The sequence below is a fragment of the Pelobates fuscus genome, chromosome 3 (assembly GCF_036172605.1).
Source record: "Pelobates fuscus isolate aPelFus1 chromosome 3, aPelFus1.pri, whole genome shotgun sequence".
Classification (NCBI taxonomy): Eukaryota; Metazoa; Chordata; class Amphibia; order Anura; family Pelobatidae; genus Pelobates; species Pelobates fuscus.
Genome location: NC_086319.1, coordinates 244,291,088 through 244,307,108, shown reverse-complemented (window position 1 = coordinate 244,307,108; position 16,021 = coordinate 244,291,088). Strand labels below are relative to the sequence as shown.

General features: G+C 39.2%; 1 protein-coding gene across 1 annotated transcript; it reads right to left on the bottom strand.

Moving 5' to 3' along the window:
* Positions 1 to 582: 582 nt before the first annotated feature.
* Positions 583 to 15,618, bottom strand: LOC134602861 (tubulin alpha-8 chain-like). Its single transcript, XM_063448295.1, has 4 exons — positions 15,545 to 15,618; positions 8,833 to 9,052; positions 7,718 to 7,866; positions 583 to 1,729 (listed from the first exon to the last, which is right to left on the bottom strand). The coding sequence occupies exons 1-4, from the start codon at positions 15,557 to 15,559 to the stop codon at positions 755 to 757; spliced, it is 1,359 nt and encodes a 452-aa protein (XP_063304365.1). The 5' UTR covers positions 15,560 to 15,618; the 3' UTR covers positions 583 to 754.
* Positions 15,619 to 16,021: the final 403 nt, after the last annotated feature.

The following is a 16,021-nucleotide window of genomic DNA, read 5'->3' as shown; positions in this document are numbered from 1 at the left end:
TGATATAGAAGGCAGCAAGCCAGGCATTTTCCACGTGGGGATCGGGCAAATAGTGGACTGCATCCTCCTGTCCTCACCTCTCACATGGCTTCCACTTCATGAGCACTGAGAGGAAGTAATCTGACATCACCCATCCCCCCCTACCCCCCCCCCCCCCTCCCACTTTTCCCTGTGCTGGTGCACAGAAGTGAAGAATGGTAAAGAGACTCATCCACTCAAATCAAGTTCTGCAATATGGTCTGGTCAATATGGGTCACAAAATTTGATGAAGCCCCTTAACGGAGTATTATCTCCCCGATGGCAGTCCTGCAGTCTAGTTCATTCCAGGCACAGCCAGGAATGGATTTCTCATCTCCCCTTCAAAAACTTGCATTAGTATAGAATATAGAGAGTGTCAGAATAGTATGTGGAAAAAATATACAATATTCATCTTCAAAAGTAGAACCACAGGCTTCTTAGTGCAGGGTAAAAAGATTAAATGTATTTTATTATAGTTCAAAAGACTAAACAAAAATACAACGTTTCGGCCGTAAGACCTTAATCATGTATGATTACACATGATTAAGGCCTGACGACCAAAACATTGTATCTTTGTTTTGTCTTTTGGACCATAATAAAACACATTTGATCTTTCACCCCGGCACTGAGAAGCCTGTGGTTCTATACATTTGGATGTACATAGGGGACAGGTGGACCTCCCCCACAGGGCTCATTGTGCGCCAATTCACTTGTGTGCTGCACTCTACTACCTGGTTCAATATTCATCTTCATCATCATCACTATAGCTTGATTCTCTTCCTACCTCTTCATAATCCTTTTCTAAAGCAGCCATATCCTCTCTTGCCTCAGAGAACTCCCCTTCCTCCATTCCCTCTCCAACATACCAATGTACAAATGCTCTCTTGGCATACATCAAGTCAAACTTATGGTCTAGTCTAGCCCAGGCTTCTGCAATGGCAGTAGTGTTACTCAGCATACAGACAGCACGTTCTACTTTAGCCAGATGTTCTCCCTGAACCACAGTTGGGGGCTGGTAGTTTATTCCCACTTTAAACCCAGTAGGACACCAATCTACAAACTGGATGCTCCTCCTGGTTTTAATTGCTGCTATTGCTGCATTAACATCTTTTGGCACCACATCACCTCTGTATAGAAGGCAGCAAGCCATGTATTTACCACGTCGAGGGTCACATTTCACCATCTGATTTGAATAGTCAAAGCAAGCATTGGTGATCTCCAGAACGGACAGCTGTTCATGGTAAGCTTTTTCTGATGATATAATGGGTGAATAAGTAACTAATGGGAAATGGATTCTTGGATATGGCACCAGGTTGGTTTGGAACTCTGTTAGATCCACATTCAGCGCACCATCAAACCTTAGTGAGGCTGTAATTGAAGAAACTATTTGACCTATTAATCTGTTCAGATTGGTATAAGAAGGACGCTCAATGTCCAAGTTACATTTGCAGATATCATAAATTGCCTCATTATCCACCATAAATGCACAGTCAGAATGTTCTAGAGTTGTGTGTGTTGTAAGGATGGCATTATAAGGTTCAACCACGGCAGTGGAGATCCTTGGAGCAGGATAGACTGAGAACTCAAGTTTGGACTTCTTGCCATAGTCAACAGAAAGACGCTCCATCAGCAGTGATGTGAATCCTGAACCTGTACCACCTCCAAAACTATGGAAGACGAGAAATCCTTGAAGACCATAACATTGATCAGCCTAAAAATACAAATAAGCAACAGAGGTTTGTTTCATTAGTAAATTGCCTGAAACAGTGTAATATGTGGACAATACAAAACATGTAGTTACGTTTTTAAGAGGCAAAAATGTTAAAGAACAGTAGATCTACAAGATACATTAAAAGGTACAGAGTTTACAGTTATATATTTTGTATTTGCACATATAGTCTGACAACATAAACTATTTCGTAAAATATCAGCTCATAAAATTACTGTTGATACATGGGACTTCATGAATTCTACATTCTACACATTACTTGCAACTTATGTACACTGATCCTCTTAAACATTACATGAATTATAGATATCACCTGCACAGGAACGCTAACATACTGTTGATATTTTCATGGAAAGCACTGAGCTCATTTGAAAGATCATTCTCACTTCTCTGACCCTACACTTTTGGAAACTGTGTCTCAAAATGTATCCTTCATTCATTTTCCTTTCTTAAGCTTACAATTACTGATAACCCAACTTTTATGAACATTAGTCCCCTATTCAAATAATAACCTAGTTGCTTTGACATTTTGTCATGCTCATTCTTTGTTTATCTTTTTCAACTATCCAAATTCCACAGTTTTTAGCTTATTTATTTTCTAAAGGACCTAAAATTTGCTCCAATAAGCTCCTTTTTTGTCTAAGATGAGATTCTCTAACACATGATATTTCTGTAATTTCTAAGTGACTTGAGTGAGAGCACTAATATTAAATTACCAAATTTCACCTTAGAAATAACGAGAACCTAAACATGACCATAACACCATAAGCTTAGGACACAAAATGTATTTATTTCAGGCAAGTATTAAGACAACTAATATAAACTAGTTTCCATTTGGTACAGAACCCCATCACTATATTATAATATATCTCCCCCAGGTCAATTGGTGATGTAGATGCATCAAACTAGAGGCTTCCCTACAGGACATATGGTGGGAATGTTCTCTTATTCAACCATCTGAATGTCCCTTCATACAATTCTTATACCTTTCACCTAAGTATCAATTAACCTGCATTTTACTCCATCAAAAAAAGAAGTTGGGCTGAAAATTGTTTTAATCTGCCTTAAAAGGGGAATGTCACTTCTCTGTAAGTTACATCACTTAATAAATTATAAAACCTCACCTTATACTTGTCTAACACTTTTTTCAAGTGGTGCTCAATATTCTTTAATTGTAAATTACATATTTAGCAAAAGACATCACCCCCAAAGCAGGGCTACCATCATAATTCTTCGGGCCCCTTACAAACCTACTGACCAGGCTCTCGTCAATACACACTACTAGGCACACATACAGATACACATTGACACACACTGATAAACACCCACATTCTACTAGAAACACACACTGCTACACCAATATACTCTGCTAAAGACACACTACTAAACACACATTTTGCTATACACACTAACACTTGACTAGTGCCTTGTTTTATTGCATTTTTTGTGAAAGTAAAACTTTTTTACCCTAATCCAATCTTGCTGTGGTATCCGTGGTGTGGGAGAAGTACCTTACTACCAGATATTAGTGGAGATAGCGTGAATAAGCTTATTATTCTAAGCTTTCATAGTTAGAGCCTGCTTCATAAGGCTCTACAGATCGTGAGTGACCCATTACCTCCGATTTATTTTGTCTATAAAGTGTTACAGTATTATGCTATGTATATCTTTCTATTTTTAGGTTGATTCAGAGATTCACCTAATATAAGTATAATACTTTTTTATCTCTTGCACCTCCCTAAACTTTTGTTTTGTGTTTTGATGTATCACTAGCTTTGTGCATGGCAGAAATAGTGGTTCGACCAAATCATGAAAAATGTGGTTCAGCCAAATTAGTTTGGGCGATTCAAGATTCGTCTAGGTGGCGTTAAGGTTTAAACAAATTTTGTCCATGCATTTATTTTGGGAAAAATAATTTGGCCAAACCAAAAGTGCACAAAAATGGGCCAATCGGGGGCGGAGCCTAGCTTCCAGGCTGAGCAGACGTGCAGCAACCAAGCTCTTAACTAAAATTACTACTTTGGGGGGAAAAAAACCCAGAAATCCAGCACGTCCGGCCTCTGGAGGGCTATAAGCGAGACGGGGACATCCTGGCGAATTCTTTGACACCTGAATCTTGCAGAACTCTAGCCGGGAACCCGAGAAATCTAGTGAGGCCTACCAGGGATCGAGCCGGGGAGAGGCAGCGGCTCTCCTCGTGTGAGAACTCGAGCACGGACTCATCAAATCTCCTAACTCCTACCCCCCCTATGGACCGGTGGGGGATATCCCGGTCTGCACTAGGCGCCTGGAGCATATACCACAAGCATTAACCACCTACCAAGAGAGAAACAGTGCATCTCCTGTGCAGCACGCGCTGTCTTCTTTTATGAGCCAAGATGGCGAACACAGTACCTGCAGACACCACTGGAGACCCACAGGATTTGCTGCAAAAACGACTGGACAGGCTCTTTTGCGCCTTCTGGCTGAAGCTTAAATACAGACAGGCTCGAATTGCAGAAGAGAGTAGAGAGGAAGGAGCACGGAGGCACCAGCCTAATGAAGTTCAGCACTCCACAGCCTGCTCAGCGCGGAGACTATCCCTGACACTCTGCCATGGGAAGCCTCTTAGGAGGAAAGCCCGCCAAACCACGGCCCATCCGCGTCCTAAGAAGCACAGCACCCGCTCCTGCATGCCCAAGCTGAGGGCTAAACGGAAGACACCCCGGATGCTTATTACACAACGCCGACGGGAACAACATCACTTTAAAGCCATGCACACTGCCATCTGGGACATCCCTCGCAGAGCCAAGCGGGGCCGGAGTACTGGAAACTGCAAATGTGCTCTCGCAGAGGCCTGGGGCCAGTGGTGTGACCTGTTCTGGACTGCCGGGACTCAAACTATGTATGAAACTATGGTGGTCAGCATGGGCATTGGAGGAGGGTAGGGAATTTTAGCGGAGCAGTGGGCGCTGTAGACCGGGCTCCCCTTAACTATAGCCCCCCCACAGGCTTATATAGCCATGTAAGGCACTACATAGGGGGTCCCTGTCATTAGCAAGCTACTGCCTAGCAGATGCAGCCTACTGCTGCAAAATGCATGCCCGCCTCTCTTATCGTCCCTGTGCACAACAGATTAGACTAGCCTGGTACCCGTAGCATACAACACCCAAACACCCACCTAGTCTAGGGTTACCTTTAAGTTAAACCATGCTACTGGCACCTCAAATCTAGACAGGTTAGCCTGATTCTCTTCTGTTAAACATGTTCCTATATGGTTTTCTCATCTCACTCTTTGCATAATATAAGCACTGTATGGCAATTATCTTACTAAGGAATGTAAATTGACTATGTGCCAGCTCTCTAAGCAACCTAGAACAGGTACTGTTGTAGCTTGTGAAGATGCCATCTTGTGATATGCCATACTAAATGTTTGTAATATGGCACCCTCCTCCTAGGGTGCAGGTTTAATGCATATGCCCCCTATCACTCACAGGCACGCTGTAATGGTTAAACACATTTACCAGCGAGCTGAATCCAGCTCACTAATTTTGCCCACCACTTATTTTACCCATCTTCACATAGTCCTGTCTGTCCGCAAGACATGCCAAAACACTAACCGTCTCCAGCATAATACAGGGAGTGCAGAATTATTAGGCAAGTTGTATTTTTGAGGATTAATTTTATTATTGAACAACAACCATGTTCTCAATGAACCCCAAAAACTCATTAATATCAAAGCTGAATATTTTTGGAAGTAGTTTTTAGTTTGTTTTTAGTTATAGCTATTTTAGGGGGATATCTGTGTGTGCAGGCGACTATTACTGTGCATAATTATTAGGCAACTTAACAAAAAACAAATATATACCCATTTCAATTATTTATTTTTACCAGTGAAACCAATATAACATCTCAACATTCACAAATATACATTTCTGACATTCAAAAACATAACAAAAACAAATCAGTGACCAATATAGCCACCTTTCTTTGCAAGGACACTCAAAAGCCTGCCATTCATGGATTCTGTCAGTGTTTTAATCTGTTCACCATCAACATTGCGTGCAGCAGCAACCACAGCCTCCCAGACACTGTTCAGAGAGGTGTACTGTTTTCCCTCCTTGTAAATCTCCAGAGATGCACATCACCTAATATGCTTAATTGGTAGTAGGCTTTCGAGCCTATACAGCTTGGAGTAAGACAACATGCATAAAGAGGATGATGTGGTCAAAATACTCATTTGCCTAATAATTCTGCACTCCCTGTATGTCTGCCTAGCATATGACTGCTTTCAACATGATATGTCTGCCTAGCATATAACTGTTTTCACCATGATATGTCTGCCTAGCATATAACTGTTTTCACCATGATATGTCTGCCAAGCATAACTGTTTTAAGTGGAAAAGGTCTACCTGGCATATAACTGTTTTCAACGCAACATGTTTACCTAGCATATAGTTGCTTCTAGTAACAGTATACGACCAACAAAATAATATGGTCTCAACTCAAGTTAAATTGTTTTCAGCAGCATGTATAGCCTGACTGTTACCCTTCTTTGTTACACCTAACTATGCTTACTCTTGTATTTTTTTTTTTTTTAAAGTGCAACGAAACTTGAATCTGTCACCAAGACGTAACCAATTACCAACTAATGTAACACCCATTGACAGCAATGAAACTTGTAATTATCTCTGCACTTTCAAAAATAAAGAATAATAAAAAAAAAAAATGGGCCAATCGATGTATGCAAAACACATATATAATATAAGTATTATATTAGCACATTTTCACTACATTTGGTTTACAGATCAAGTTAAAAGAAGTTACCAATAGAGGGGGAAAAATGAGGAGCACTAAAAATCTATATTTATATATTATATATTTATTAATTTTTTACTGCTCCTCCTTTTTCCCCCTCTCTATTGATCCACTAACTATCAATCATTTTTTTCCCATCAATCATCTTTTTTTTTTGGCCCCATGGACAGAATTCTAAATCATGAAACAGACAAAACACATCTTCTACCATTTTGTGATATGTTCATATAATGGATTTAAGGGACACTATAGTCACCAAAACAAATTTAGCTTAATGAAGCAGTTTTGGTGTATAGATAATGCCGCTGCAGTCTCACTGCTCAATTCTCTGCTATTTAGGAGTTAAATCACTTTCTTTATGCAGCCCTAAGCACACCTCCCTGAATATAACTTGAACAGCCTTCCTAAGCACTTCCTGCAAATAATCATCTAATGCTTACACTTCCTTTATTTCAAATTATATTTAAATTGGAATTTCCTATCTCCTTCTATGCTAATAGCTTGCTGGACCTTGCAGGAGCTTCCTGTATAGAACTAAAGTTCCACTTACAGAGCAGGAGATAAAAACTTTTAAAGTAATTTACATCTGAGTGAAAATGAAACCATTTTATTTTCATGCAGTCTGTGTCACTCAAAGCCGAGGGAGGTGTGGCAAGGGTTACGTAAACAGAAATAAAAAGAATTTAACTTCTAAATGGTAGAGAATTGAGCAGTGAAACTTCAGAGGCATGATCTATACACTAAAACTACTTCATTAAGCTAAAATTGTTTAGGTGACTATCGTGTTCCTTCAAAGTTACAGAATTTGTAAGAACAACCAATCACCCAAAAGTTGGACAAATTATTTGAAATAGAATGCACAAATATATTGTGCAGGTAGACAGGTGCCTGGTCTGTCGATAGAGGGGTTGGGCTGTGTACACCCATGCCATCTTCAGCCTTGAAGTTAATATGCCACTGTAACAATCATTGACAGGGAGCTAAGATGGAGGCAGCCAGATGCAGTATGAAGAGGTATAGATTCCTAAATATATTTTTCACAAATACATTTTGCCACACATACATATCTGTTAATTATGGAAGACAAGTAAATAGTAAAAATCCTTGTAAGTGAGAGTTTTCTTTTACTTACTATCTCGCATCTTTAAAACATTTAAAAAATGCACTACTCACTTGTTTACGAATCATGTCCAACACAGAGTCAACAATCTCCTTTCCAATGGTATAGTGACCACGAGCATAGTTATTTGCTGCATCTTCTTTTCCAGTGATCAGCTGCTCCGGATGAAAAAGTGAGCGATATTTCCCAATTTTTATTTCATCTACAAGATAGGTGAGGTTAATAGTTTGACTTTGACATGTCAAGTGGAAAGAAGTAATGGATCACGTGGACTGCAGCTTCTACTACTCTTGTCCCTAAAGAGCTGTTTACAGCCTGAAATCTTAGAGTTTTATCTCCGCAGATTGAAATGCTAGAAACACTTGCTTAATATTTTATTTTCCTCTTAACTACCCACTGTGCATGGGGTGATGCAGGTGAGGGTCAACTCTTGTGAGATTGCAATGCTCTTGTAGAATACATGATGTTTTTAACCCCTCATCTCATGCACATGTACCAGTCAGGGTTGTAGCTGTTATGATGTCAGAAGTGCCCTGGTGGCTGGTGCACCCCATTGAAGGGAGTCAATATGTTTTAGAATGGATTGACTTCTTACCTGGTGTCCACCAGGCACTACTCCATGTCTCCTCTATGACCCAGTGAGGACTGAAAGCTCCTACTCAGGATTTCCATCAGCACGCACTGAGCAAAAGTGGAGGCGGACTTGTCAGTGTGTGTCTGTGTGTATGGCAATGTGTGTATTTGTGTGTGTCAGTTTGTCACTGTATATATATGTGTACATGTGTCATTGTGTGTGTCTGTGTTAGTGGAAAAGCAGTTGTATATTTCAGTGTGTGTGTGTCTGTGCATGTATGCCTATGTGTGTCACTGTGCGTGTATCTCTTTGAGTTTTTATGTGTGTGCTTGTGTCTATATACATTTTTGTCCATATTTTCCACAAAGTGTCCCTGGAAATAATTTTCACATATTGGGAAATATGTTTTTGGGGGATTTTTTTTTTTAAATTGCATTTTTAAAAGTTGATTGTTTTCCTGTTTAAGTCTTATAGCTGTGATTCTGATAATAAAACAAAAGATCTGCTCAATACATTTTATGAAGTAACCTCTACCACTTTACTATACATAAATGTGCATCATATAAAATAAATAAATAAATGTATTTACATTACCAATAACAGTTTCCTCTAGGTCTACAAACACTGCTCGAGGTACACATTTCCCTTTAGAAGTCTCACTGAAGAAAGTCCCAAATGATGAATCCATTATATAGCTCCTCTCATCAGCTGCAATTCCAGTGGGATGGATCCCGTGTTCTAAACAGTACAACTCCCAGCAGGCATTGCCCATCTGCACACCAGCCTGGCCAATATGGACAGAGATGCATTCCCTCTAAAATATAAAGAAACAAGCATGAATGTACATATATGTCAGTCATATTTTTTCCCATTAATCATCCCATCAATATACAGATATTACACATAAAAAATAAATAACTGTATTGATTTTGCAATATCACAAATTATAAACCTCACAGACCCACCGTGCTCTTAGAATGTCACTGGAAGTAAGCTGGGGAAAGCAATTTTGATTCCCAAAACTAATATTCATAATGCCCTGTTGCAGTGTAAATTAAATTTACGGGGTACTTGAGAAAGCCTGGGAGCTAGACTTGCCTTGCACAATTGATAGGATAAGAAAATTATCTTTGTCTTGAAGGTTTACCTAGTGACTAAAAAACGGAAATATAATGTGTGTACTGTGCATGTGCAATATTATATAACATTTTGTGTATGTCACACCATTAATTTCAGTGTTGCACTTGTTTTAGTAATCCCTTTATATTTTGAAAAAGAAATAGTGTTCTCTGTAAATACTGTGAGATATCCCAAAAGAAAGTATTATGAAAGGGAACCTGGAATTACCAGTCATGACATGCTCACACTAATAAAAAATCTTCCCGAAATGCATTGAACACATGATATTTCACAGAGATATATGATATATACAGTGTAATATATATGGTATATGCACAGGCGAGGATTATCAATCTCATATTACACTATGTTCTGTTTTGTTTTGTCATCATACCATTCAGTGTAATATATATAGCAATAAACTCACCTCCACTCCAACATTGCCATGTGGTCTGGTCACCTTTCTGGGTGTTAACCTACTGTAACACCCAACTTCGCTCCTTCCGCTGTCTTCTTGAATTCGGCTCCTAAACTCTTCTGTGATGTCGACACTCTTAGCCATGCTTACACACATTTAGCCAGCGCTAGCCATACAGACCATTGTGAATGTGCTGTGGTTGTTATGCTTGTCGAGCAGAAGGACCAGTTGTGGGAGGTCTCATCTGCTCTCCTTGTCATTCATTTCTTTGGCACATAGTTTATGGCGGCGAATTGGCGCACAAGTGGGAGAAAGAGCCCTTTTTACGTATATACAGGGAGTGCAGAATTATTAGGCAAGTTGTATATTTGAGGATTAATTTTATTATTGAACAACAACCATGTTCTCAATGAACCCAAAAAACTCATTAATATCAAAGCTGAATATTTTTGGAAGTAGTTTTTAGTTTGTTTTTAGTTATAGCTATTTTAGGGGGATATCTGTGTGTGCAGGTGACTATTACTGTGCATAATTATTAGGCAACTTAACAAAAAACAAATATTTACCCATTTCAATTATTTATTTTTACCAGTGAAACCAATATAACATCTCAACATTCACAAATATACATTTCTGACATTCAAAAACATAACAAAAACAAATCAGTGACCAATATAGCCACCTTTCTTTGCAAGGACACTCAAAAGCCTGCCATCCATGGATTCTGTCAGTGTTTTGATCTGTTCACCATCAACATTGCGTGCAGAAGCAACCACAGCCTCCCAGACACTGTTCAGAGAGGTGTACTGTTTTCCCTCCTTGTAAATCTCACATTTGATGATGGACCACAGGTTCTCAATGGGGCTCAGATCAGGTGAACAAGGAGGCCATGTCATTAGATTTTCTTCTTTTATACCCTTTCTTGCCAGCCACGCTGTGGAGTACTTGGACGCGTGTGATGGAGCATTGTCCTGCATGAAAATCATGTTTTTCTTGAAGGATGCAGACTTCTTCCTGTACCACTGCTTGAATAAGGTGTCTTCCAGAAACTGGCAGTAGGACTGGGAGTTGAGCTTGACTCCATCCTCAACCCGAAAAGGCCCCACAAGCTCATCTTTGATGATACCAGCCCAAACCAGTACTCCACCTCCACCTTGCTGCCGTCTGAGTCGGACTGGAGCTCTCTGCCCTTTACCAATCCAGCCATGGGCCCATCCATCTGGCCCATCAAGACTCACTCTCATTTCATCAGTCCATAAAACCTTAGAAAAATCAGTCTTGAGATATTTCTTGGCCCAGTCTTGACGTTTCAGCTTGTGTGTCTTGTTCAGTGGTGGTCGTCTTTCAGCCTTTCTTACCTTGGCCATGTCTCTGAGTATTGCACACCTTGTGCTTTTGGGCACTCCAGTGATGTTGCAGCTCTGAAATATGGCCAAACTGGTGGCAAGTGGCATCTTGGCAGCTGCACGCTTGACTTTTCTCAGTTCATGGGCAGTTATTTTGCGCCTTCATCTTTCCACACGCTTCTTGAGACCCTGTTGACTATTTTGAATGAAACGCTTGATTGTTCGATGATCACGCCTCAGAAGCTTTGCAATTTTAAGAGTGCTGCATCCCTCTGCAAGATATCTCACTATTTTTGACTTTTCTGAGCCTGTCAAGTCCTTCTTTTGACCCATTTTGCCAAAGGAAAGGAAGTTGCCTAATAATTATGCACACCTGATATAGGGTGTTGATATCATTAGACCACACCCCTTCTCATTACAGAGATGCACATCACCTAATATGCTTAATTGGTAGTAGGCTTTCGAGCCTATACAGCTTGGAGTAAGACAACATGCATAAAGAGGATGATGTGGTCAAAATACTCATTTGCCTAATAATTCTGCACTCCCTGTATTTGCTAGCAAATGTATTAAAACAATGTATAGATAGGATTTTATAGTCTTTAAAAAAGAGCTTGAACTAAATATGTCATGACAGGTACCCTATCAGCACATTGTGTGTTGGCCTGCAATCAGACATCATATGTTAGTTTTCCTCCTGCGCTGCTGAATTGTCAATAGCTGCCCAGTTGCTAATTTATATAAATGGCAGAAACATTGAGCAGCCTCTGCCAACCGATCCCATATTTCTGCCATCCAACAGCATTCATTCAGACTAAAATCTATACACACTTCTGGCGCGTTTTGAAGCATTAAATGCAAACATTGTTAAATACTGTAAACAATGTCTGAAATTTGCAGTCTGAATTGAGAGTCCATTTAGATCTTACTGAATAAACCTGTCTGATTTATTTTGCCAGCACCAGTTTCATCATTATAATAAGGAGAGAGCAAATCAAGTAGTTATGGTAGCTGTAAATATTGGATGCTGCCTGCAACCATGACTCCCATGAATCTCCAGCCAGTGTGACGTGTGTACTTGTGCTGCCATAAGAAAGAGACTAAGTGTATCTGTGTAATTGTGTTAGTGTGGGTGTATGTGTTTATAGGTATAGATAAGAGCAGCTGATTGGAGAAGTGGAGTTCTCCAAACTCAATCTACTATTTCAATATTTATTTATATTAACCACTTCCCGATGTTAGGATCTTCCATGCCGTCTTCCACAGAGTGAGCTTTAACACTATTTATGGATCATCCTCACTTTTTTAGTGTAAGCAAGGTTAAATCCCTGCTCTGTAAGCTAGGCCGTATTTTGGGATTTATACCATGCTTAAAGTGAGCGATGCATACAGCCTTTTAAATTAAGAATTCAATTCCCTTTGCTGCAACATGGTGTGAGCAGGGTAAAAGCCCTCTGTCACCAGGCTAACTGATAAGCTGTATGCAGCGCTCAAAATGAGCACTGCATACAGCCTTTTACATTAATTGACTCTTCACTGGCAGCTGCCCTGACAGGGTTCCCCTGCATGCCCTCATTCCGATTGTGATCAGTGCTGTACTTTACCAGCTGCAACGCATTTATCTCAGTATTATCGGCTGGAAAAGCATGCTAGATTTCAGTATTACAAGGAAAGCCCATAATTCTAAAAATAGCCAGAAGATGGCAGTCACAGACTGTTCTCTACTGTTTTAACTTGGAAACCAATTTGCTTATATAGGTACTGAACTTAGCAGTGGGTTTCCTTAGAGTTAGGGTGAGTTGAAAGGTTAAAGACAGTGTAGGCTTAGTGTTACTGTGAGGGTTAGTGCTGGGTTAGGGCTAATGATATTTTAGTGTATGGATATTGTAGAGTTACGGTTAGGGTAGATATATGGCTAATGTATGTGTAAGCATAGGGTTGGGGTTGGTAAAAGTAAATTGAGGGAGTGATGGTTTAGGGTTAGCTTTAACTACCAAAAGTTAATTTAGAGCATAAACATATAAGGCATTTAACAATCAGGATATATATATATATATATATATAAATCTATTTTGAGTTCTTTTAGTAAGCAAAAATATTTTTAGAAAATGATTTTTTTTAACCCTGGCAGCAAGGACCCGGTCACCTAAACGGTGTACATATTACTATATTACTAATGCTATAGTGTTCCTTTAATGTTGTATTAAGTATACATACAGGATATTAGAAGAAAACCCTTTTCGGTCTTTTAATCCTTTCACTAACAAGCGGATTAAAAAATAACACCTGTAGAATCCAAATAATTTTGGTGTCCCGGAACGTAATGTTTAAATGTATTTTTTGTTTTAGTACTCTTAGGCAGCACATTATTTAATGGAAAGGAAGCAAAATATTTTTGTTGGACAGGAAATGAAAAAAAAACAAAAAACTATTTATTGAATAATGAAGTTACAGATAAAAAACAGTATTGTAACTAAATAATGTTTCTGCATATTTAAAATTAACATATTCCAATAATCTTTTCAGTTTGGTCCTATATATTTCCAGTATGTGTTGTTACATAACTCATATTCCCACATATTTGTATATGTTTCTGCATTACCTGACTATGCCACACGCACACACATACACACATACACACAGACACTAACAGACACAAACACAGGTTCGCTCCCTGTATACAACGCTGTGCTTGCAGAGTAGGACTATTAGCAAGCAGTTCTGAGAGTAGAAATCTAGCACTAAACATTGAGAGATGGTTTCACTATACAGAGATAGACCATCACTCTGTGTTTAGTGCCTGGATACATGCTTATACTATTATTCACAGGACAGTGCCAGACAGTGCCAGAGCACTGATTAGGACTAATCACTAATCATGGCTCTGATCAGGAGTTATATGTGAGATACTCTTTTCATTAGCAATCCCTTTATTCCCCTCACAGACATACACTCACAAACACTATATACATCTTTAAAATCACACATTTCTAGACATACACATAGTGGGAGACACTCAATTCCAGACAGAAGCGCACACTCATAGGCACTCTCATACAAACATACCAACACAGGCAGGCACAGATTCACAGATACCCCACAGGCTGCAACATTAGATGCACTCGTTAAGAAACATATATACAAACACTCACTGATACACGTATTTACGGTGTAGTGAGAGGGAAAGCCCATCACAGCAGAGCAGCTCCAGCAGCACTCGACTTTTAATCACTTCACTTACTGGCTCATCCTCTGCCTTAATGGAGCAGACATGAAAAGAAGGGGGCCATGAAGTAAGTAAATTGTGAGGCAAGTACATTGCAGGGACGGAGATATAAATTAAAGGAAAACGTTCAAATAAAGGGTGGTGAAGCAGGCACAGAGCTGTATACAGAAACCTAGTCTCTGTATTCAGCATTCAGAGGCAAACAGCATCGCGGCTCCCTGTGCTTCTGCGCTATGCGCTCTCTAATTGTAAACTTGGCATAAGTTGCAAATGAAATCTGTTTGCCGTAAACAAATTTAATTAGCAATATATATGTATACATGATTCAGGAGTATAGATGCAATAAATGCAATAGGCATCAGTTCCCAAGAAATGCATTGAAACAACAAGCCCCTACCCTGATGGTAGGAGCTGTATTTAGTAAACCATGCTCTATTGCCACACTGAACAATGACAGGAATATTTACTAAATAAGAGTATCCAGGAATTCAAAGTCAATTTCAAATTTAAGTCCAAAATAGCCAAACTGAGAACAGAATTGACTAGCTGTTGTTGGAAACAGGTAACCTTAAAAAGGAAGCATGCAAACATGTGCTTCACTCAATAAGATTGCTAATCTATATGCAAAGGCTTTTTAACCTTCAAAACTTCACATAACAGAAAGCAATATATTTAACAGGGGAGGACAAGCTTCGGCTCTCCGGACGTTGCGTGCCATATCCCCACAATACATTGCCAGCTTTATGGTTGTAAGAGCATTATGGAAGATGTGGTCCATAACATCTGGAGTGAAGACCCATAGCAACATATAATTGTTAAATAGGGTTATATTCCACATTTATTTCACATTTACTGCAATTTTGCTTTGTTATCCTGAATGTGACATGGTTATTCATTAACACGTATACTTACTCACATGCCCATGTTTCCAATTTGGCTATTTTGGTCTAAAATGTGAAATCCACTTTGAATTTCTGACAATTCTCTTTACTTTATTAAATAACCATGTAAATGGGAATTGTTGAAATTGAAAAGTGAATTTCAAACTTTAAATCAAAATAGTCGAATAATAAGCCTTTTCCAAGTCAGCTATGTCTCCACTTCAGCAATTTTAACTTTAGTGAAAAACCAGCCTGCCAGTCTCATGCTTTAGATAATGTTTGAGAGCCCAAGACATTTTGTTTACATTTCACTCACCTGAAAGCATGCCATATTTAGTATCCAATCCAGCTTTTCCTTTCCCACTGGGGTTCTATGTGATATGGGCTCCCTATTCTCCTGACTCTGAAAATAAATCATAATTTCAAAAGCTGCCAGATTCCATTCATACACAACATCCAGTAAATCCTACATTATAGATTTTAATAACAAACAGAACATAACATTAGAAGAATGCTGGGATACTTGCCTTGCAGGTAGCAGTAACAGGTGCAGTGGCTGATGCTCACACAGTGCTATCACTATTCTCAAACGATTAATTCAGAATACAGAATGCTTCATCCAGATTTCTTCATTCATTTAAATTTATAAATATGAAGATGACATCCGTGGCATGACACACTTGTTGGAAAATGTAGGGAAAGATCCACTGATTAATCCAATATATATGGATTTCATCATACCCATTGGCTTTTTAATGTATCAGTAGGAGAAATAAATGGATACTATGAGCTA

What these genes read in the sequence shown, in the direction of transcription:
- LOC134602861 (XM_063448295.1), bottom strand. An exon ending in CCTAGAGGAAACTGTTATTG is followed by an intron (nt 7,867 to 8,832) that starts GTAATGTAAATA and finishes CCTATCTTGTAG; the next exon opens with ATGAAATAAAAATTGGGAAA. An exon ending in TGGACATGATTCGTAAACAA is followed by an intron (nt 1,730 to 7,717) that starts GTGAGTAGTGCA and finishes TTGTATTTTTAG; the next exon opens with GCTGATCAATGTTATGGTCT.